We start from the raw sequence: 25,439 nt of genomic DNA, 5'->3' as shown, positions 1-25,439 counted from the left end.
TATTCTGCAACTCATACATTGTAAGTACTAGATAATTCTTTAAAATAAATTTTACTATATTTGTATTTCATTATAAAAATGTGACTATAAAATATTTAAGTTCGAGAAAATAATAGTTTTCTTATGAAGGTTAACACCAAAACTAATGGTTTCAAGGGAATAAATATTTTACCATGCTTCTTTTACTAAGAATTTTATTCTCTATTCCTTTAAATCTAACGATGGTCTTACATATACATATAACATGGATCGCTTATTTAAGCATTTGCGATGCAATATTCCAAAAGCATTAGCTGCGTTGCGTATAGTTTGTTATATTGGAGGGAGTGATGCAGCAACAACCCTATTTGACCTCTTGACCCTTTTCAATCACCTTGACCCGGTACCACGGTACCTTGAGAACTTAAAAGTGGTATTACTAAAGCTTATATCTTATGATAAAGTAAGCAACTTTAACACGCGCTTTTTGCAAAGCTACGATTTATCGAAAACCCCCAGAACGAACGAATAGAAAATTAATACCTGACAAATAAATGACAAAAATAACTGTTCCTTAGGATGAGAACATATATCATGTGAATGTATTATTAAATTTTACGTGCAATTTCATGTGATTTAAAACCTACAAAATATAAGAAAAAATGTATTTTTGCCTTGCCATTTATATACTTGTGTTGCCTGAGGTAGAAATCGATAAACGAGGAATGCTCATAACAAGCACAATTAGCTATAGATATTTGTTTGGATAAGCAAATGCGCTGGGAAGATATTTAGTTTCAGATAAAAAAGTGATGTTTTAACATGTGTATGTACTGCAACGTATCACGTGATTGGTCAGTTGTTGCTTACAAGATAGAAGGTCCGTTCAATTAATAGAGTTTTAAACATTCTAAGACACCTCCTCAAGAAATGCAGAACACCTGCGCGGCGGAGTAGATTCGTTTTACAGGTCAGATATATTCAACATATTTTTAAAAAGCAAGGTATTCTTAGACAAAGCAAGAAAAACTTTTGGAACTGTGCTTATGCTGTTCAAAGCATTTTAAAATTCATTTTGAATGCTTCGTGCTTTCTAAGAATAGGACTAAAGTAACTTTTTACTGATTACGCGTAGCTTATTTCCGATAATCATCAGTGATAAATTGTGTACACGTGATAATTTCTAAAAGTGCCACCCCCTGTCGGTTAATTAAGAGTTTTTGTTATAAAACCCGTATATCATAATAATATAGACTTCTGACACGGAAAAACTATAGATCTGCCGACCTGAGGTAAGTCTTACGTAGATTTTGCAATCTCGTTATTTTGGGAAAAAAGTTCGTATTCATTTATTCCATTCCTTAAAAATTCTACTGTTTACAATAAATACATTTTTTTCTTTTAAAGTTAATCAAATTATTTTCTAAAGTCAATTATAATTTATTTGATCAATTTTCTAATAAATATGTGTACGTTCTAGATATTGAATGAAACGTTTCTTGTATATAAACATTTTCCCTATAACATTTATTTAAAGAATAAATTACCGGTAATTCAAAATTGTTGTTAAAAATTGATAGATTGAGTAAATAAGTTAAAATGCGTTTTAAAAAAACAATTCAAAGTCAAAGTAAACATTTACTTCGGGTTAGATTGAATTATAAGCAATTACTTTTCCCATGCAATTTACTAATTGCATCACTAAATAAAGTAAAATGCGGAGATAACGAATTTAAAAATGCATTTAAAGAATACAAAATTGTGGACAGACCCATTAGCATACGGATATGTGAGGTGAACGGAGGTTGGATCAGATGCCATGGAGAAATAAGCATGAACTGTTAACTGGCCATTATCACTGTGTGTCCCTTTCTTGATTAAATGATCGGAAAAAAAAATCGGTAGGCTGTGGTGCCATGTTAAAATAGAGGGTGAAATTTTGAATAAAAAACGACATATTGTATTTACAAACATTGTCATTGTACTGATCAAAGAATTTACGAAAAACCCCTTTTAACTAGAATTTTATATCCTTGAATTATAAACCTGGTCATCAATGTCTTGCCTTGTTATAGAAATAAATCATAAACAGTAAAAGAATTTCTCTTCCATTTTAATTCAGCTGGAAAATTTTTACTCCATACGCAGTTGATAACGTATATATATATATTGCTACAGAAGGGACGTTGACAATAAAAAGTTGAAATCATTAAGTTTACATTTAAGAATACTTCTCAGCTACCCAGCTATCTTCTTTCTCAAATAGAACAACAAGGTATGAATCATAGTTGTCAGATTCTTTATTTTAAGCTCAATAGGAAAGATAATTAGTAAAGAATCAACATACATCACACATGTCACAACCAAATAAAAATGATTGTACATGTATACCGAAGCTGATTCGCTCTATCTGTCGATTTCAGAAAACATCCATTATAATATTGATTTCATAATTCACCCTCAAAAAATGAATTCTCGTTTAAACTGAGGATGGAAAAGGAAATCGAAAAATGCAATGTTAGGGCATTTTGTTCTGCACACTTTGTGGCAATTAGATTGATGGTATTTTTGTGCAATGAACCCTCGGGGGATTTATAATTTAATATGCATAAAAACTGTACTGCGTTCAGGCTGATAGAATTACGTAACTTTAAAACTACCCATTAATAAATCAGATTAAATATTAAAACATAATACATATATTTTTATACTATATTAAAAAATCAATTTATGGTAAATTTTATTCTGCATTCTCTCTCTTCATTGCTTTCTTTAATACGCTGCCCATTTTGACCAGCAGAATCTCTAGATGGTCTTTCTTGAGACTGTGATTTAACATACATGTACACTGCTTAATGATCTAATTTGTTTTTTATTTACATTTCTTTTTCATTCATCATGTTCATTGAAGCAGAATTTGTCCATAATCTTATACGTGTGCAATCGAAAAAAAAAAACAACAGTCAACTCGACATTTAGATCCTGAGTATATCGACGACGTATTGTCAATTAACAATTATTGTAATTTCCATTCCTATATTGACCTCGATACGATATATCACATTGATACCACAAAGTCTGTAACATCTGTTTCATTTTTGGATATTTTACTTGAAAAAGACATTAATGGTAACTTAACTAACAAGCCCAATGCTTTTAACTTTTCAATTGTCATCTCCCGTTACTTTAGTAGTAATATACGATCGTCACCTGCATACATGGTGCATCCTTCAGTTGATTCGATATGCTAGAGCGTGCTCTTCGTACATGCATATAGTGATAGATCTGCGTTATTTCATATTTTACATACACGAACTTTTTATCTTTTATATTTCAACCACATCTTTACCAAGATTTGATAATATGTAAACTGTCGTAAAATATCTGTTCTGCCGTGACAAACAAGTTGATGAAATAGGAACATCAGTGGTCTCGTTTAAGGTCATCATTTCGTAAGTTCTATGGTCAATACAATAACCTTAATTGTCAGCAAATACTGATACAATTTATCAGACGTCTTTAATATTAAGTGTAAGTTTATTATTTATACACCGAATTGATGATGTACTGTATTTTTCTGGTATTTTTTATCATGACAAGGAGCACACGGCGGGTGTTACCGGTCAGCAGGGGATGCTCATTCCTCCATGGCACCTCCTCCCACCTACGACGTCTCGGAGGTCCGTGATTGCTCTGCTCCTATTTTGTATTGTTTTATGGATTTTGATCTTGAATACTGCCCGTTATCTCCAGATGTTTCAAGCAATCTTTATATAAGGGGAGGAACGTCTGCCCGTCGGAACCCTATAGTGTTTCTTCTCATCTCGGATACAAAAATGACAAAACGTTACGAAAGAAATCACAACTGTAAACCATGAAACAGTTGAGGAGATGCATATGTTTGCATCAATATCTTGCGATTCTGACCAAGGGCGGATCCAGAGGGGGGGTCCAGGGGGTCCGGACCCCCCCTTTTTCGCGGACCAAAAAAATGTATACGCCCCCCCCTCAAAAAAAAATTAGAAATATAAATCAAGAAAAAAAGGAAAGAAAAAAAAAGAAAAGAAATAGAAAGTTGACGAGATTTTACTGGAAACATCAGCGCTGTACGTATACAGTTTTGTTTAGAATAACTCTGAAGCTGCTTCCAGTAAGGCATGAAGATTAAACTGGGCTTTTCTTTTTAATTCTCAAGCCATGAATAGATAATAAATAACATACAGATTGAGTACAAAATTTATAAGAAGCCCTGTGATCTGAACAAACTTTGTTTATCAAATATTCAGTTCATGAAAGGGTTAGGCAGTAGAACAAGCACTGCAGCTATTTCAGTTTTTTGCATATTTTTTATAAAACACATAGGGGCCTATTATACTATATTTATCACATAAACGTCACGTTTCAAAACTACACGTGGGGGTGGTTATGTACGTGATTATCAATTTCATAAATTTTGATACAAATACCCCAAACTATGCTTAAACTCTCAAGTTTGTGAATGGCACGGTGTAGGGGAGGGGTCTACTATTGAGTTTTGTCTTCAGAGAGAGTCAGCTAATAATATTCCTTTTAAAAGGGGGAGTCCTATTTTACTCATCTTCGCAGTAGCGTATCAGAAACCCTTGGCTAGCGAAGATGTATTTTACTTTTTTTTTCTTTTTTTTTTTACAATTTGTAGGGAAAAAAAAACAGGTTGGGGTGGTTCCCTCCCCTCCCCCATGTAATGTACATGTATATTTTTAAAGTAAAATAAATTCTAGATAGGCCTTAATGTGCGGATACCCCTTCCCCCATTTTTTTGGTTATTTGTGCCTACGAAATAAAAAAATGTATTATCAAAATTGTATATCCTTGTAGAAAAGAGAGAATTATAACTGAAAATTAATGTTAATAATATGCCTCTGCTGGTGTACTTTTAGTCCCCGAGGGTATTCATAAGCCCAGTTTCGTCTAGTACTCCAGTGCTAGCATGAAACGGATATATAAATTTTAATGTGATAAATTTTAGAAATAAAGGACGTATCTCCCTCAGGGATAGCTCTGGTCCTTGTTCGGATTTTGGCTTATGTTCGGCACTTTCCATCCATGCTCGTAGTTCTTTATCTTTTTTAAGATTTCCAATAGTTTTGGTCTGAGCATCACTGAAGAGACATTATTTGTGGAAATGCGCATCTGGCGCATCAAAGTTCATACCATTCATTTAATTCTTATGATAAATATAGAGTTTTACGATATTTCTGTTAGATCTGTCACTCCAGTATAATTGACCAAAATAGTAAATGTCTAAAGTTGATAGAGCAATTCGCTATAGATATTTGGGACTCTAGGTCTGATCAGAACAGTGTGATATTGGGTTAATATCAAACAATGGTTTTGTATTATTAGTCTCCCTTTCTCGCTTTGCTGAGAAGAGGGAGGGGTGCTAGTTTACTCTCGGTCCATCTATCCACCTGTCTGTCCTTCCGATTGCGATTTTCCGGATTTTTCTTTACACTGTGCCTTGAATACTCACAGAACAAGTATATTCATTACGTTTGACATACTTTTGACTGAATTATATCACCGTTAGAGGACTTTATTTTGCTAAGTTTGCTAAGTTATTAATTTTATCATATAGTCTTAGACTCTTACTTACCATGATTGCCTATTCAACTTTCCCGTCTACAATTTATTTGATGATATTTGAAAATGTAAATGTAGTATATCTCCGTTTACCGCTGAATATATCAAGTTTAAAAATTTTGTATGCAGGATGGATCTAGGCAGCAATTCTTCTCAGTTTTGTACAAAAACTTGAGACGCACCGCGACAAAGGGATGGCAGCACCTGAAATTCAGTGCAGCATTATACCATAAAGCTCTAGAAAAATATGCAATCCCTCAACACAAACAAAGTGGGTTGAAAATTGGGAGCGGTAGATGTTGCAAACAGTACCTAATAGGTAAAAATGTTGGACCCCCCCTTTTACAAATTCCTGGATCCGCCTATGCATTTAGTAGACGTTTTTAAGTTTCCTATCTAATAATTCGGATTTTGTTTTCGGACCGTAATGATATAGTTTAAATAATTTTTGCTTTTACTTGCATTTAGAAAATACAGCAATTCTACATATACGACAATACTAGTTGTTCGAAGTACAAATATTTTTTCTGTACAAATTCAGTTGTTCTAGAATCATTCCTTTTTGATGAGAATCGGGTTACCTTTAAAATCTACAAAACGGAGTTCCTTGATCTAATTTATCTAGGTATGCAGCCATTTAAAACTAAACATTGATACAAAATAAAACATTTCGCATTATTCTCATCTATATGAGGTATTAGTGTAAATTAAATAAAACATTTACATTTACAGATAAAATAGTAAGCTTCATACATCATGGAGGTGCTTCAAAACACTTGACTGTGACTTACAAGCGCTTAATCAATAAATTCTGCTCTTGACATTTTCACAGACAATGTAGAGAAAAAAAGCAATGTCAACAAGACAAAGTGAAAAAAGCAATTCTGCTTGATGATGAGAATTATTGACCTATTGGGGATAAAGAATGTGTCCAATTTTTATTTATTCTGATAGTGGTTGTGTCCGATTTCGACGACCATCTATTCCTTGTTTTAGATGTCGAGGCCTGCTAACGATGTTAAACTACAATTTGCATTTTGAAATATTTCAAACATTAAGTATCGGTTTCGTTATGCTTTTATTCAAAATCTCATGCACGAAAAGAAGAAAACACTTGCCATGGACTTTAATTCGACATTTACATAAATAGACGATGGATCATCACTTAACATATTTACGTCTATTTATATGTCAACATCCAATTGATCTCAAAATGAAGATGCTACAAGATCAAACACACTTGTTCCAAATGTAAATATTTCACCAGAAAACAGATGTTTATGGTAAACTAACTGCAGAAATTTCGATAAGTGCAATATTTTTTCTAAGGTCAATTTCCTTTACTTCAGTAGCAATATACCTTTATCACCTGAATACGGAGTTAATGTCTCCAAGTGCATTTTTTTCAGATCTAAAGAGATACTGTAGGATAAAAACAATGTCTTTAAAAAGATAACTATTTTCAATCAAGTTAACGAAGGGTACCTGTAAAGTGCGAAACGAAATAGAAACGAAACGAACTGAAACGAAACGAAATCTGCCGAAACGAAACGAAATCTACCGAAACGAAACGAAACCTACCGAAACGAAACGAAATCAAGACGAAAAGAAACGAAATCAAAACGAAACATGCCGAAACGAAACGAAACAAAACTTTCAGAATGATTATATTGTCTATTTTTACTTCATATGAAATTTATATAGTTCAAGCACCACGGGTTCGCGTCAAGCTCATACATAGGCATACGCGTCGGAAGGATATTAAAAGGGGGGGGTTAACCAACAAAAAGGTTAATGCCTATATAATATATATCTTTGCAAAAAAAAAGAAAAGTTGGGGGGGGGGGGGGGGGGCTAACAACCCCCCCCCCCCCCCCCCCCCCCCCGCTTCCAACGCCTATGTCACATTTTATAAAAAATCTTACTGAATAATTTACCTACTTAAGATTGACATCGTTTGCTTTGAGAGACTTTTTTCTTGTCAGTTAAATCGTTTTCGACGTCTCTTATGGAGCCTCTTTATTGCAAACCACTCATTTCTTTTTCGAAAATTACCTCGATAAAAATAGGACTGTACGAGTGTACGTAGAAAGGATACACAAGATTCCGGTTGTAGTTACATGTATAACTGAACAATAAAACCAGACACCTCGGAATGGATTACTAAATACTCTAAGTCGCTGGTTTATCCTATGTTTTAAGACATTCGCAATACAACAGTACAGTGACTTTATTTCGACCCGTACATAAACGAGCCTTTACATATAACAACATCAATTTTGATAGATATATTGTATCTAGATGAATAAGGACTGAAAATAAGAGTAAGATATAAAAATTAAAAAATACTGCACACATTGAAATTATACATGCATAGTACGCTCGTGCATATTTGCAGCTGGTAAACATGTAAATACATCATTAGACTGAGAAGGGAGCATAATTTATCAATAATTTAAAATTTTATATTAACAAGTGCTTGAACTATATATATATATATACATGTGTATATAAATTTTATTTGATTAAAAAAAAAGTTCACATGCAGTTACACATATATAATTATATACGTGTACCTTGATTTGAAAAAAACCCCAAACATTTTCATAGTTTTGTTTCGTTTCGTTTCGGCAGGTTTCGTTTCGTTTCGTCGTGATTTCGTTTCGTTTCGGTAGGTTTCGTTTCGTTTCGGTAGATTTCGTTTCGTTTCGGCAGATTTCGTTTCGTTTCGTTTCTATTTCGTTTCGCACTTTACAGGTACCCGTTAACGAAACAGGGGCATTAACAGTCTCATTAAAAATCCTTATTTCACAAGTTCTATTGTCGATACAATGATCTTGTCAGCATCTACAACCTTAACATTAAATCGAATGGAAACTGACGTTTTTCTTACTTGTTGTTAGGCGGTAGTTTGCGAAAGGAATTGTCGACAGAATTTTCCAATATTTCCCGATCATGAAAAGGAGCACACGGCGGGTGTGACAGGAAGGCAGGAGATACTCCCTCCTCCATGGCACCTGATCCCACCTTTTATATTTTGGATGTCTCTGTTTGCTCTGCTTCATACATGTATTTGTATTGCTGGGATAGACGTTGGAGTTTGATTTCCTACCGTTATCTACATATTTTATGTCTTTTTTTGTATTTTGCACAATGACAAAGCTTCAAAGAGCTTGAAAAGCGCTGAAATCTTCTCTAAACAATACTTATTGCTAATAACAATATTTTAGAAAAACAATATCGGCAAGGCAAATATGAAAGAAATGAACATTAAACACGTCGTTCTATTTGAGAAAAAGGTAAGTTTGGCATGGTATAAATGTACGTTTGCTTTGTGTTTTTATAATCGGCATGTGTATAGTATGCATATAATTGTAATAAAATTAATTGGTTGATTTTCTCCTTGATTCCATCAGACCTTTCAGGGAAAAAATAAACTGTTATTTTTTTCCTATAAAATGATAACACTCTTGATATTCAGATAAGAGCGGACAAGAAAACAGAAATATGGGGACAAGGATTTTACTTTGGAGCTAATTTATTTTTTATCATCTATACCTATTTCTTTTGCATAAATCAGTGAAAATTTTTTTGCAAACTTCAAAACTTGATTTTTTTAGAGGTTTTCAATTGAGTTTATTAGGTTTTTCGTTTTCACTTTGTATTACCAAAGCAAAGAATTTTTTTTTTTTATATTTATAATAAAAATATGTACATACATGTACGTTTTATGTAAATAAGGAAAGTATATGTCAATGAAATTTAAATTGAAATGTACAATAGATGAAATTGGACTCTGCATTAGCTGTTTCACAAATCTATTACTTAATGAGATTTTTGTAACATCAGTAAAAATCGATTAATCTTTTTAAAAATTTAAGAGCAATTTATTGACAGCAATTATATTCTATATAAGTGTGGTCATCATGTTACATATGTTAACACCAAAATTTAGATAATTTCCCTTCATGTTTGGATAGATATAGCCATTATTTTTCTTTTTGTCAAAATAAAACTTTACTACACTGAAAGAAAAACCTAGTGAATTTAACTAGTGTGTTTCGTAAAGCGTTGGTCGTGATTAGTAAACTTTCTGTTTACTGGTTAAGATAGTGAGTTGTGGAGCGGGGGTGAAACATGTACCTAGTGAAAGTTACTCATCAATTCTAAATTTACTAATATTATCTAGTAAATATACCAAGATCTGGTAAAACTACTATTAAGGTAGTGATTATATGGACAGTGAATCTACTAGTTTTCTTCGTGACATTAACTAGTTATTTTTTACAGTGTAGGACATGTACCAACTGTGTCTAAAAGAATGGGATAGACTTCTATCTTAAACTTAATTTTGTCAGCAATATTATCCTGTCAGAAATTCTCTGAAAAATATTTGTAATATAGCACCATTGGAAGTGCAGCTGAATTTTGAAACAAAGATGTTTAATTTTATTATACTTCTGTTAAAATGTTTCCTATATAAAGTTCAGAAGGTAAAATAACTATCTTTTAACTACCCCGGAGTATAGTTTTTGCTATCCACCCTCGGAAAATAGTTCCCTGTCGCGGGTTTAATACAAGAGCTGTCTCACTCACAACCAGTGGATAAGTGTATATTATTTTACTAATATTCAATTTATTTTTGTGATGATCTGTATATTGCCTTTTTTTAAAAAAAGACATTAGTTCAATTAATATACATTTTAGCACTGCCTTCGCAGACATAGTTTTCAAATAAATTTATGTTTTATATAAATTCTCACAAATCTTTATTTTGCCTCATATATCTGTTATCATCATTAGAGAAATACACATGGCAATTCTTGATAACAATATATTACCTAGCTATAATTTGAAAGACAATTGAGTAGGAAAGAGAAATTATTATAAATATATTCGAATGGTGAATGAATAAACACATACTCTGTCATAAGACCATTTTTAATATCATTGCTACCAAGACAGAAAATCCCAAGGGGTGCCTTTGTCATGATCTGGAGAAGGATAATGCCAATTCATAATTAAACACTGACCCATTTTGTCAATTTTTATTTATTACTTTCTGGTACATCCCCGAGCAGTTAGAAAACAATGGTAAAGTCAGCAAGTTTATTTCTTTGCTTTTGCAGCTGATTGTAGTTCTAGAGATACAGTATTATAGAAAAAATTATTGATGAAGACAACTTTTTTTATTATAAATTAGTTAATATCATTTAAAAAGGCGGGTAATGTGGCAAATTGAAAATATATACAAAAAGTTAAAAATCCATTCTTGTAAAATGTAGATTTTTTTACAGGTTATACACTAACAACATGCATTCATTGTTTTAAATATTTCATCTATGAATGTCGACTTTTATTTTTTAACATCACTTTTTATCAATACATTACACTGTTTTCGGTTTAAGAAAAGGTCTGTGATCTGATAGATAGGCATTTTTATTCAATTCTCATTCTCATATACAATGGAGACAATGGAGACAAAATGGTGTGCAACTTGCAGTAACAGAACGTGACTGTTCGATTGGTTCCATTCCTGTATGTACATAAAAGGGTTTTTTCTGTCAGTGAAGATGAATTATCATTGTTAATATTTAATTTATCCCAAACCTGCAGTTTGATTGACTTGCTAATATTTTTTGATTGGAATGCATGACTTTTGCTTTGAAGAGCAGCTCAGACTGTAGTTAGTAGTCCATGGAAAATATATCACACTTTGTCATAAAGTAATGTTGTGAGAATCTTTTGAACAAATATTGGTTAAAACGATCGTAAAAATAATTTTTGTCAATGAAAACATGAGCATCAGCTAAAATGGATTTATTTTATCGATAATTTAATTTATAATCTTTTTGTCTCACTAAAAAAGACTAGGTGAAATATATGGAGATAACGAAAAAATTCAAGCTCAAAAGTTCATTAAAAATACAAAATATGAGCAGAGCAAACAATGACCTCTAAAACATCAGAGATGGACATTAGAAGTGTGGATAAATCAGAAATAAAACATTAGAAGTGTGGATAATTCCCAATAACCGTGGTATAATTTCTTTAAATCACCTTATACATGTAACTCCCTTAGTGGTGTATCCCTTGTGAAGATATAACATTGGCAGTTTACCTTAACTGCAAGCCTATTTAAAAAAAAATATATAATCATGCACTAAGTTTGTTTGCTTATATGATATACTCCAAACAGAGGCAATTTTTTAAGAATTAATTCAAATTCACAATATTATCAATAACTTGGTCAGGTTAAAAATCCAGCAGAAGTCTGCATTTGCTAAATATACAAGGGGACGAAAAAAAAATTCAGAGGGTTTGTACAATATAATTTCATAATTAATAGAGCTCTATCCTAACTACAGAGCCCCGTATGCTCTGGCTGGGAATGCCACAATTCTGTCTAATACGTTCTTCAACCAATTTTGATCAATTTACTGTAACTTAACAATAGGAAAAATATGCATTCTGTTTATGGAATGGAAGGATAAATCGATGTTGCCGTAGTGAGTAGGAGTAAATAACAGTTATCTTTCCTAGCTCTTGTAAATAAAACATATTGAGAAAAGAAATGTATTCACGCTCATCAGTGTGTTCAAACAATGCAAATCTGGAGCAGGGAAATAACGGACTTCCAAAACTTAAAACATTGGACAGGCCCCATTGAGGGGTTAACATCCCCTGTAACCGTTCAAACCCGCCGTGTGCATCATGTCATGATTGGAAAATAACAGGAAAATTATTCGACAATTCATTGTGTTGATAATGACGTAATAATTAGTTTGAAAAATGTCAGTCAGCATAAGACTCAATATATTAAAGTTATTGATAAATTGTATATGCTGACTAGGTCCTTGTATCGACCATAGAGACGTCGATATGAGGATTTTTATACAAGAATGTTGAAATTCTTGTTTCATCAACTTGTTTGTCAATAACTTACCTCATTTTAGAAATTGTTCGTTCATAGATTATGCATTAGTATGAAAAATGTCCTCAATATTATTAGAAGGAGAGGCTTCAGATAAGCATTATAAATGATGTTTATTACAGGTTTTGAATAGAAACTCCAGAGGAATCACCTGAAAACGACTTCAATCTGAAAGACCTTAACATGTCTAAATTCAGCTCTTCATTTAAATATAATCCGAGAATATTTGAGGAGTTCTAATGATGATTTGATGAAATATCAACCGTTTTAAGAAACTTAATCATCATAAATTATCAATTAATGATTTCAATGCTATCAATAAATGACAGCATTGTAAAGTAAAGAAAAAAGGCAAAGGCATGTATTGTATTGCCATTTTATATTTTATTGACACTTTACCATGAAAATGACACCGGAAAAGTCTTCTGTGTTTTGTAAAGTTTTATATTGAAGAGATATAAAATATCAATTTGGATCATGCTCACAACATGAAAGGAAAAATTATTTTTAAAATTATGAACAACTAATAATGTGTTTTGTCTAGTCATTATTTTTAACTCTGCTGGAAGATTTTTGCAATGGCATATTTTTAATGTTGTATACTGCTATATTACCGAGAAATGGTGTTATTCGAAGGGGTTGTTGGTTTGTTTCTCTGTTGTTAAATTCCCTAGTAAGACTTTTTTTCATTCTGATAGAGACGCCACCACTTCGATGGAGGACTGGAAATTTTAACATCTACTCAGCACTCAGGTCATTTGACCAGTGAGGGATCTTTTTCTTACAACACTTCATGCGACCATTTATACGGTTTCATTAGATGGACAAGTTTCCACGTCCTGCAGGCAGTGGATTAGATCCCAAGACTCCTTTCTTTGTGACTATAAAGCAGACGCTATATCCACTACGACTCGCGTATAAGATTTTTTTTTATGTTTAACAAAATACCCACTTTATCAAAATATGTTTGACATATCTATAGTAAATATAAAAAGATTTATAAGTATCTCTCTTCCTAACCAGTCTCTGCGGAAGGAAGACATTCTTGAACAGTTGACCGCAACATCCCTTTCGATATGAGTCACACTTCAGGTGGCAAATAAAATGTCTTCTCCAATCCCTGGACTGATTCTCACATTTATTAATCTTTCCAACTTACATTAATTTAAGCCAGAGTATACAAGCCTCAAGTTTTAACATACATTAATGAATATATAAATTAACAATAAATTTATCCTCTGTTTTTACGACAAAACTTTTTAAAGATATATGTACATTCTTTTCTGAAGAGGTCATTACAAAAAGAATAAATTAAGGGGTTTATGGCACAATTCAACATATATGATCTTAATATCAAATAAAAGGCCATTTTCTGAGCCCGTGTGAGAAATTTGAACGAATCTTTGTGAATGGTTCTGTGAAAAGCAATTCCTAGAAAAGGCGTAAAGCAAATAACGTACAAAACAGTCACAAGAAACAACATTAAAGTTGTTTTGCCAACTCTTCTAAAGCGTCTGTCTGATACTGACTTTCGCGCTTTTTTCAAAGTATCGGAAGTAGTTTTGAAGACCAGTTTGATAGCTCCAGGGGCAGGTGGAATATCTTTCGTATCACGTTCAGTTTGCTGCCCTTTTTTACCTTTCAAAGGAAGAAACTCCTTCTGTGATTTGCACGACCCGTCACGATCTCCAAGGTAAAGCTGATCGTCCTCATCTACGTAATCTGATAGTGACGTCACAGAACGTGACTTAGAGCGGAAAGTGCGAAGTTTACAGACTTTTACACCTACTATTGAATAAACTATGGACAGAATTAGGAATATGATCACAGTACAAACCCCGTTGAAAACAAAGAATATCAAAGGGTAATCGGTGGTAACATAATTATCCTGGATCAGACAAAGTTTTAAAATGACTGTCTTTGTCACAGGAATGCTTTGCGTTCCATACAACACCAGTGCTGGCCATAAGAATAGTACAGCAATTCCAATAGAGCTGAAGATGATGATTTTGGCAGTGTCAGTTGTCATGGGCTTGTTTAGAGGTCTGCAGATACGCTGGTATCTGTCTACAGCGATTGCTATGAGAACAAGTCCACTGGATGTGTTACAACCGTACGTAATGAAGCGGGTGACTTTACATAACACTGGGTAGTCGAATACGAACGGCCGTAACATAAGAGCGATTTCCATAGGATAAGTCACCAGGCAATTCACTAAGTCTAACATAGCTAATCCAAGAATAAAAGTCCTTGTGGAACTGCGTCCCCATTTTTGGAAGTAAACATAAAGCACTATTGAATTCCCGGGGACACCAATAATCAGGAGTAGAAACGTGTACACAAGGGCGGGTATGTAGTGCGGTACCTCCTTTGAGTTGAAATATTCGACAGTGAGTGGGATGACAACATCCTTAGTTGTAGTGAAATTACCGGAAAAAACACCTGCCGACATTGTCAGATTATCGTTATCAATGGACAGGTAAGCTATCGTCGTTGAATATCGACCATAATTGAACTCGCTTTTTCCTGTTGTCATTCCAGAAGATGTTTCTTGATCCGTCAGGTTCATGCTGCCTTAACTGTAACAAAAGTGGAAAATTATTACATTGTTGTCGTTTCGAAATATAGATGCACACTTAAGGTTGTATTCGTCACCGGAAAAGAAGCGGATGCAGATCATTTAAAAAGAAGACCATGTTTCTTATGAAACTCTCCTCAAGAAGAACATTTTAAAACAGATTTTGGAATTGGATTTAGTGATTATGAAATAATTCTAAAAATCAGAATGTTGCTATTTTTTATTTAAAGAAGTAGTTCTTTTAAATATGAACATTTATGCATATTTTGAACTGAGACTATGTAAATTATGACGTGATATTGTGTATTCATTCAGTATTTTATATTTTTGAAATATAACTTGCATTTGCCTTAACATTAATGAAGATTGAAGTGGAATCTGAAAAAGGTATGCATATTGTAGCACTAAATGATGACAACGATGGAAATGTTAAAGTACCTAAAGAATGGTGAATGATCTCAGAAAATCCAAAAAACATAAATCTGTGAAGAGGACATAAATTCAAGAGATGACACGTCATAGCTGTCGGAAGCCGTGTGTATCAGTCACATGTATTGGTCAGGTAAACGGAGTATTGTAATGATTTAGGAATTTTCTCGTTTGACCATGAGGAAAATCCTTTAAAAACAATACAATAGTCTGGATGCAGCCAAGGTTAGAAGACGAGTGTCGTGAAATAAGAATTCGCGTGTTATATTCCTCTCCTGTTTTACAGTTAGAGAGTTCCAACCCAGTTAGGTACCTCCAACATAGGGATAGCCATAGTTTGTTGTGTCCTATTGGCTGTCCAGTAAGCATTGTCCCTGTTTAAGGCATCTTACATAGCTGAAGGACTGTAAGCCCTGTGTATCAGTATATGCACATCTTATTTAAATGTTATAAGACCCATGTGATTTTGTTGTTGTCTCCGATTTTTACAGCAATATACTGTTGATTTTAATTTACCTTGATAAACCATATTCAAATCTTGTGTACAAGCCAAGATCCCTTTGATTTATTATAAATACGTTACACTAAACCATATTCAAATCTTGTATACAAGCCATGGCCTACTGTTTGACCGTTTGAATGAAACACATCAGACATACTATTGGATTTATTTACAAATAATGCATTTGTAACGGATTAAGATTAACCCGCGTGGCGCAGTGGTTAGAGAGTCTGCTATAGAGTCGGGAAGTTGATCTTTGCTTCGCGGGTTCGAATCCCTCTGTGGGACGTGGATGGACCGTATAAACCGAGACCCGTATCACAGCAGGCATTAGAACAAAAAAAAAACCTCACTACTTAATGGCCCTATTTTCCAGTATAGGACAACAATGCGCAGCTCTCTAATCAGCAATGGTTGGCATCTCCATATACGTGATTAATTCTTAAGAGGGAAGTTAAACAACAAACCAAAAAAAAGCGAACGAAATTAAATTGCCAAATTTTTTTTTCAGTGAGATGCATAATATCTTATATCTTATTTGAACACTATACTTTTGAATTTAGCTTTTCCCTCAAAATATCTGAGAAAATTATAAACGTTTTTACGCTGGATTGGCTTTATCTATTAGCAATTGTTTTCAGCAGTCAGGGATATCTGAAGTAGTCACACGAAAGGAATTTTCCGGTAGGAAGTAGTTTGGCAGTCTAGAGGCGGCTGAAGTGAAAATTTTTGACAGGGATAGTTTGAGTGTTTGTCGTAAATATTATGTGTTAGACTCTTCATAAAACCACACTACAGAACTGCCTTCCTGAGACATAAATAATCATGAAATCAGAAAGTGGAGGGGTGGATCTAGAAGTCTTTCTTTATGGAGGCTTTAGTAATTATCATTATGAAAGAGAGATGTTTTGCATATATTTTACTCAGGCAGCAGTTGTGTGAAATGATGTTTATAAATGTATTCTTACAATTTCCTGATTTCCTGCTCATTGATGTTGTTATAAAAGCCCATTAGAGCATCAAAGCGGGTTATATTTATTTCTCAGGGTGGTTATCAAGTGAAAATGAGAGGTGTCAAAAGAGAAAAAAAAGGGTCTTCCGGGCAAGTATTCTTTCATCTTATTAACTCTGCACAATCTGTTTCTCTTCAATGAACGTAAAATCTTTTCCTTAAGATCATAAGATCATTGCATCTACAACACCATTTAGTCATTATATGAATCCAATTCTATGAAAGTTATGAAGAAAAAAGCCTCAATTCATTTTTTGTCATATTTTTGATTGACTTGAATGCTACATTTGACAACATTCATGATGCAGTTGTGGTTTGCATTTTAATGACAGATGTGAATAAACTGAAATGTCGCATTGCTGAACAGGCATTGTTAGGCCATAAATGATATATCAACGCACTCATACATCCCCAGGACAATCGCGTAAATTTATTTGTAGACATAACGTAATCTTATGATATTTAAACCGATTTTTCTTTTTTCAAAAAATGGTTCTTATCCTGATGCAACAGGAAACAAATTGGTTAGATTTTTTCCATTTTCGTCTGATATTTATGAAAGTTTGTTTGTTTGTTTGTTTGTGAAAGAGATGTTTAAATTTTTGTTGAAGCTGTTTTTTTTTTTGTCTGAAAAGAACTATTGATTTTCTGCAGACTGTTTATAGCTAGAGGAAAATACTGCATATAATTAGAACAAACACAATATTCAGAAATATTTGATTTATAAATTTCAGGGCAATCTTTGCAAAAAAAGATGAATGAATAGTTTTTAAAACTTTGTAGCATTACACAATAACAATGTATAGTTAAGTTTATGTTTCTTTTATTTTCTTCATTTTAAATGTGATTTAGAGGTTATTCATAGATAGTATCAAGAAAAGAAAAAAAAACATGCTGTGCTTATCTTAAAGTTTATATAATACTTTTTATTTGATTTATAAAAAAAATATATATAATCAAACAAAACAAAGATTTTTATTTAATTCTTAATAATGTGATATTAGTCCACAAAGACAGAACACAGTTATGCATATTATACTGTCTCCACAAAACCCCAAGAATAGGATATTAATAGCATGACTACTAGGAAATGTGGATCGAGAAATAGGTTTTCAAGAAGGATATGGAGATAACGAACAGCACCCAATCTCAAAGTCCATAAAACAATACAAAACAAGAGTAGATCAAGCATGAATAATTCGTAATAAATGTGATATCAGTCCTCAAAGAAAGAACATAGTTTTGCATATTACACCCTGTGTGCTCCTTGTCATGATCAAATACTATGGACTAACAATAGGATAAAAATAGCATGCAATTGAGTGATAAATTGTATTTGCTGACAAGGTCACTGTATCGACCATTGAACGTACAGGACAGCTTCAAAGTGTAGTAACCTTTTACATATATTTGCAATCAACTATCATTTTATCTGTACTTATCAAAATGTGAAGAAAAAAATTATTATTTACTTTTTTTCCCTGAATATGCAGTTTAAAAGGATATGAGAGAAAAGGTCTATGGTTTAATTAACGGATTATATATGATGACTTGGAGCAAATTGTAGCTTAATTTCACTCTTCTATGAATCTTGATTTGATATTATATTACATTTACATTTTCTTTCAGAGCGTGCACAAAAAATATTTCCAAGAGGCAGAAAGTAACTGGTTTGTGGTAAATAGCCTTTGTGTGAACTTCAGTGCTTGATAATAATACATTTTTTTATAGATGACAAAGATGTCTTGGTTTGTTGCTCATCACTTGATCTCTCTACCCTGTAGCATTATTATATGTCCGTGTGATCCAATTTATTAATTTCAAAGATAAAGTTTTTATCATCAGCGGTGAATCTTCTATAAAATAATTGAAAATTAATATTTTAATGTTGCCATTATCATCTTAGAAAAAAAATTCTGTAGTTAACTTTTGTAAACTATACTTTACTATTAGTTAACTGTCGTAAATACTTTGATTTACTAAGTAATGAAACTTTACTTAATAACTTTTCTTGAAAATTCAATATTTATTATCTTTAAAATAATAAAATTCTATTTCAGAGATATAGACTTTAGAAATACAGTGTACTACGTGATTACAAGTCATCCTTCTATTTAATAAACAATTGAATGTATAAAACAAAAAATAACAAAAACATTACAACTGAAATTCAAGTAATAAAACGTTTATTTAATATAAGTGACAACTTTAATTCATTATTAATAGTAAACTCCTTGATACTTTAGTAAACGATAAATAACTTAGTAAACAATAGTACTGTTTTGTTAGGGCAAGGTCAAAATATTACCTTGATCTATAAAAAAGATCGGGAGGAGTTGTTTGCATTTTATGGGGAAAATCTTACTTTTTAATGCTCGTTTCTGTATAAAAACATATGAATAACATTTTAGCATGATTGCATTCATAAATGGTAGGAATGTGCAATTTATAAGCCGCGCAGACACACTCACAGTCGCTTAGAAAATGTGAAAATGTACTGATATAAAAGTAATGATTTATTACAAAGAAACATTCATCAATGAACAATAAGCAAGAAATTACTTTGCCGTCAAATCATTTAATTGTACTTAAAGATTCTATGCATCTTATTATTTTTTTAATATGAAAAAAGATCATTTTAGTTTCATCCTGAACTTACCTTGTACAGACAATATTCCGAATTTCCAATACATATAATTAATCTGTCTTACACATTGTATTTACAAAGACGAAGAGAGATTGCTTCTTTACACTGTTTAGAATTTGCTGACCCCCCCACATCAGGCAATTATCCTTGGATCAAGATTGGTATCACTGCAATAGAAGAACCATATGTTCAGAAAATGGAAGTCGTGATTTATATTTAAAAATATTGGTCTGTTTCAAGTAAGAAGATAGAAAAACACTGAATAAATGTGAAAATCTGCTTGCGATCCTAAACATTTGCTTAAAACTGTTTATCAGGGTTTTCTTCTCATTTTCTTACAAAGAGGATTTTAAATACTAAATGCTTTGTATGTTGATTAGAAACTTTACTTTGATAAAAGAAAATAAAGATATTTTTTTCAAAATTACAAATTATAGAAATTATCAAACAGTAAGAAAATTGAAGTTGCAGAGAAATGGGCTAATGAGTAATTCAAAGCCAATTAGCTTAAAATTTTTCCCTAGATACCCCATGCTGTTTTGATTTAAAGTGGCAAAACATTTAGAAGAAACATTATTAGGGATACTGACATTTTTTTTAAACAAAATGAAACGTGGCCCAGTGTGGGCGATGTAAAGAACAACATTCAAGAGCAATTTAAAAAAAGATAAAACTAGAGAATATAATGGATAATTGAATTATCCTCAAGAGAAATAACAAAAAGAAAGCAGCTTGTCAAACATAGTCATATATTCCAGATAACGTTGTTAAGCCTTATAGTTATAATGCTTATACTGTGTATTTACAGTTTATTTTACTCGGCCGCGTCGCGCGGTGGTTAGAGCGTCTGCTCTAGAGTCGCGAAATAAGAAGTTGATTCTTGCATCGCCGGTTCTAATCCTTCTGAAAGACGTGGAGACCGGTCCTTCGAATGAGACAGTCTAAATTGCGGTCCCATGTCGCAGTATGGGCTGGCACGAACAAGATCCCTTCCTGCTCTATGGCCCTGAGTGCCGACTATAGGACAAAATATGCAGCGTCTCCAAATTATTGATCGAAAAATTCTCGAAAAGGTCGTCAAACAAACAATACATCTTATGACTTTTCATATGGCTTCTTATTCCTTTGTAGTGGGGATCAGATGTTTGGACATATACACGAGTGTCCATGATTTATTTACTGTAATGGTCAAGGCCAAATTAAGATGTGACGGATCAAATAGTATGACATTAGCTAGAAATTCTTTCAATTGTTTAACTAGTAGTCTTTGAATTCTTTTATTTCAAAATATCAGAAACTCATTGTCAGGGTTCATTTCTTCATTTCAATCTATTTTAATATGTGATCCATTTATTTCTTTAGTTGGTATTTTCTTATATTTAAAATAAAACAGATGCATTTTACATCTGAAAGATCTTAGACTTAAGCACTGTCAGATAAATTCATATTGACAAAAAAGTTGATGAAACAAGAACTTCAGCTGTCTCGTTTAAAGGCATTATTTCGTAAGTTCCACGGTCAATACATTGAACTTGTGAGCAAATACAAAATATCATTGAGTCAAATGCTGACTAGTACCGACGTTTTTCATACTTGTTCTTAGTCCATTATTTAAACACTGAATTAACGACGGATTTTTCAGTTAATTCCCGATCATGACAAGGAGCAGACGGCGGGTATGACCGTTCGGCAGGGGATGCCTTCTCCTCCATATGGCACCTGCTCCCAACTCTGATGTTTTGAAGGTCCTTGTTTGCTCTGCTCCTATTTTGTATTGTTTAAAGGACTTTTGATCTTGAATATTGTTCGTTTTCTACATATGTTTCATCCCTGATATTCTTAATAAAGTTTTAATCTAATAGTTGGGCATTTTTATCTGTTTGTTGAGACAATCGCTTCCTTAGCATAAACTACTGAATCATAAATGATTTATATGCAACTATGATAACGAGCAAATATACATCAAAAGGGTTGAGGTGGAATAAACAACTTATTTTTCATGATATTATAATGATATAGAATTAACTTTTCCCACTAAGAAGGACTTCACACATTTCCATCAGTAACTGGAAGAATTATGCCATTAATGGTCTCTGAAGCATTTATAGGAGAAGTCAAATGGTTAGGAAACTTAATGACTTTCCTGATACAACAGTCCCAGCTATTGGGACCATGCCCTGACCACTGTATTGTATAGGCTACCTTTATATGACCCTATAAACAACAAAAGAAAAGCTGTCGTGTACTCTTACTTATTGCTGCATAGAGGCTATAAATACAGTCGAATTATTACAGGTAAATCTAACGGTGTATCACAAAGAGAAAAAAATCAAGATTTTCAACATATCAAAGTTTCAAATTTTGCTTTATATATTTCTTCAAAGCTTTCATTTTTATACTATATTTGATATGAATGCAACAACAAAAACCATGCATTTACAACTTATGCTTGGGTTATAATCATGATTCAGTTTATAGTATCAAACAAAAAAAGTGTGTCCTGCTTTTTTCTAATTAATTATGGTTCTAGTCAAAGAATTGTTATACATCCCAAAACGACATCATAATTAATACCCTCCCAAACGAAATCTGATATTTGAAAAAAATTACCTGTCACACTAATGTAAGTATAATCCATTACTTATTTGCCTTTCTTCTTTTCCCACATTTTAAACTTATCAAACAAACAGTACAAATACGCAGTTAATAAATCAGATTGAATCTAATCAAGCAAAAAGAAAATAAGTGCCTTCCTTTTTTCCCTATATCAGAGAGATCTCAGATAGCTAAAGAAGGTTAGATATTTAATATCCTAACTTCCCTTTTTTCTTAGAAGTTCTGGAAAGGATATTTACAATAAATCTAAACGGTATCATTTAATAACTGCAGAATATTACATATTTTCAAAATTCAGATGAAATTCAAACTACAGGTACAAAATGATATGCGAAACGACGGGCCACAATTGTAATTCATGGAGTGGGGGCGAAGTGAAAGAAACCTTTGGTACCGGATCCAACCTCTGATTTTTAAGGGTCCATGTTTGCTTTGCTTCATAATCATGATAATTTGTATTGTTTAATGGACTTTTGAGCTTAAGTAATTTTTGTCATCTCCATAAATGTCATCCTAACTCTTATCTTTTACCAGAGGCTCGAGTTTTCACCGGACGTTGTTTACTAGTATGTTTGCTATCTTCTCGATATGTTTTCTTTGTAGGACTTGTTAGATTTATAAACTGTTCGTTATTTTCTGAGAAATGGTAAGCAGTGTCTACAATCTTGCATGATTGAAAAGACATGGGTACTGGCATTTTGTAATACAAGCATCTCCTTATAGATATTTATTTTGTTTTAAAATTAATTGGAAAAAAGCAGAATTTAAATGTTGATTACACTTAATAAATATGAAGAAGTTTCAAAGAGTTAATTTTATTTTTTTCAGTTATTTAATAAAATGTCACTCGGCTATTCATTTACATTAAACATATAATTATACATTTTGAAAGTTACATTATTTATATAGACAGACGTTTTCTTACCTTTCAGATAAGGCTTTAATATTCTCAATTTAATAACCTATTCGATACAGCAACACAATAATCTTGATTTCTTCAAATCACTGGTCAGGCTGTGTTTTTTCCATCTTCACCGGGTTATTATCCCAGAAAAATTCAGATAATGCTGAAATCGAGAGGCAATTTGTTCACTGGAGAAGGTTGAAAGGAGGAAATGAATGCTTGTAAATTTCTACAGTGAATAATAAACATAGCATTCATGTTGTTTGTTATTTTTGACTGATAGGTCTCCTGGGGAAATAATTATCTTCGATTCTTTTCAACAAAAATATTCTTCATCTCAATCAGTTAAAGAATTATTCTACAGCACACATCTCCCTAAGATAACCACATGAGAAATGCAAGTTCTGAAAATCAACTTGACCTTAATTATAACTAACTATTTCTTTAACTTCTGAGAAATGAACTTTCTCATTAAGTGCCTTCACATACCGTTTTCATTACATAAAGCGATTGAATAAGAAGAACAAAGGCCAATGATATTGACCTAGTTCTCGTTTATACATGTAACATTCTTCGAAGACGTTGTCCTCTCATAGCTAAGTGTATATCATCAAAAGACAGTTGTTAATTACCTTTGAGTTTTAGGTGTGCCGTAATAGTGAGAAATGTTTGAATGCCTAATATGTTCTCAGCATTTTGAAAGTGAAACAAGAATAATTAATCTCATTTTTTAAAAATATTTAATTATTTTTTTTTGTGAGTGGGTGATTCTTTTTTACTCATTGTAAAAGCAATAATTGATTTCAGTTTCTTCTTTTCATAAGTTAGTTATATTGTATTGTGGTGATCCTTTTTTGCGTTGTACAAGCAATATAATTTTTATATTAAAAATAATAACGTATTGTCTATGTAATTTTTACGTATTTTTGATCATTTATGTTATTTCTGTGCTAGATGTGTGTCTTTATGAGCTTAACTTTTTTTTGTTGAATGTAAATAATCCGACATTGTAAAATTCATTTACTTCTTTTTACTATACTAAGTTGATAACATAATATTTTGAGATACATTTTTGTATTTCATTTAGCAACAATGGTATTTAATATTTTTTTTTTATCAATCCTTCATTTTAAATGATTGATTTTCAAGGTACATGTTAATAAATACAACGAAAAAGGTACTGCGTTTTATTTCACAATATTCTCGTAGAATCCAGAATTTTCTCAGGGAAGTTAAACTTAAACGTGGGTATGTTTACCGAGTCAACCAGTGAGTGATGATGATATAATTTAATGAGATAAACTAAGACAACCAGTACCATCTGCTTAATCTCATAATAAATAAAGACATATGAGTTCAGGATAAATTTTAATACCGGTGCCATATATACAATAACTTAACGCATATATTCTGTTTCCAAACTTCAGTATATCATTACGACTTTCACAATGGCTTATGAATGAAGAAATCAAATGAAACGTAAAACAGGTTGGGGCATTGAATGTATCAGTGGTATGTCCATTTAATTTGCTCTTTTTTGATATATAGGTAAGAAAGAGTAACGGAACCAGAAATAGATGCATAGCATCTTGTCAACGTGGCCAGAATCCTTTTACTAGGCTTCCGCGACCATTTACTTAAGACAAAATGATTGATTGATTGATTGATTGTTGAATAATTAATGATTAATGCCTCCGACAATAGTTCAGCCATATATCGGCGATAAGAAAAATTTCAAAGAAAGTCACAAAGAAAATTATCAAATTTTATTATTTACTAAACTTTTTCCCCGGTAACTCTATCATGTCTATATAATCAATTCAAATTATCAAAGATACGGTCATGTGAAATTAAAAAGATTGATAATTTGTAATTAGTGGTCTAATTTGTTTTGGACCATCTTGATGTAACATATAAACGAGTAAGGCATGCCATGCCATTCAAAATAGGAAGTTTAAATGAATAACAAGGACACTTTTAAAATGACCATGAAGAATTTGCAAAATGTTGGGAAAAAAAATCTATTTTGATAAAATGTTTCAATTCCTTGTTTTGTTTCAAACATACTTTATTTCCAGTATATGTATACTTATTTATCGGTGATGGACAAAAGTTCCAAAAACTTAGATAGTCCACTCCCGGCATTAAATAATATACATTATTATACCTCTGTTTATTTTTTCTATATAAAAATAAGACGAATAAACATGCTTTTT

The 25,439-nt window shown here is 32.3% G+C and overlaps 1 protein-coding gene across 1 annotated transcript; it reads right to left on the bottom strand.

Annotated features, from left to right (window-relative positions):
• Positions 1–12,922: 12,922 nt before the first annotated feature.
• On the bottom strand, positions 12,923–23,420 carry LOC134229648 (nematocin receptor 1-like). Its single transcript, XM_062711416.1, has 3 exons — positions 23,245–23,420; positions 19,716–19,870; positions 12,923–15,114 (listed from the first exon to the last, which is right to left on the bottom strand). Exon 3 carries the CDS (start codon positions 15,102–15,104, stop codon positions 13,767–13,769), a length of 1,338 nt encoding a protein of 445 aa, XP_062567400.1. The 5' UTR covers positions 15,105–15,114; positions 19,716–19,870; positions 23,245–23,420; the 3' UTR covers positions 12,923–13,766.
• Positions 23,421–25,439: the final 2,019 nt, after the last annotated feature.

The sequence above is a fragment of the Saccostrea cucullata genome, unplaced genomic scaffold (assembly GCF_032062105.1).
Source record: "Saccostrea cucullata isolate Sc308-1 unplaced genomic scaffold, CSIRO_AGI_Scuc_v1 ctg1326, whole genome shotgun sequence".
Classification (NCBI taxonomy): domain Eukaryota; kingdom Metazoa; phylum Mollusca; class Bivalvia; order Ostreida; family Ostreidae; genus Saccostrea; species Saccostrea cuccullata.
This window is presented reverse-complemented; position numbering and strand designations above follow the sequence as displayed.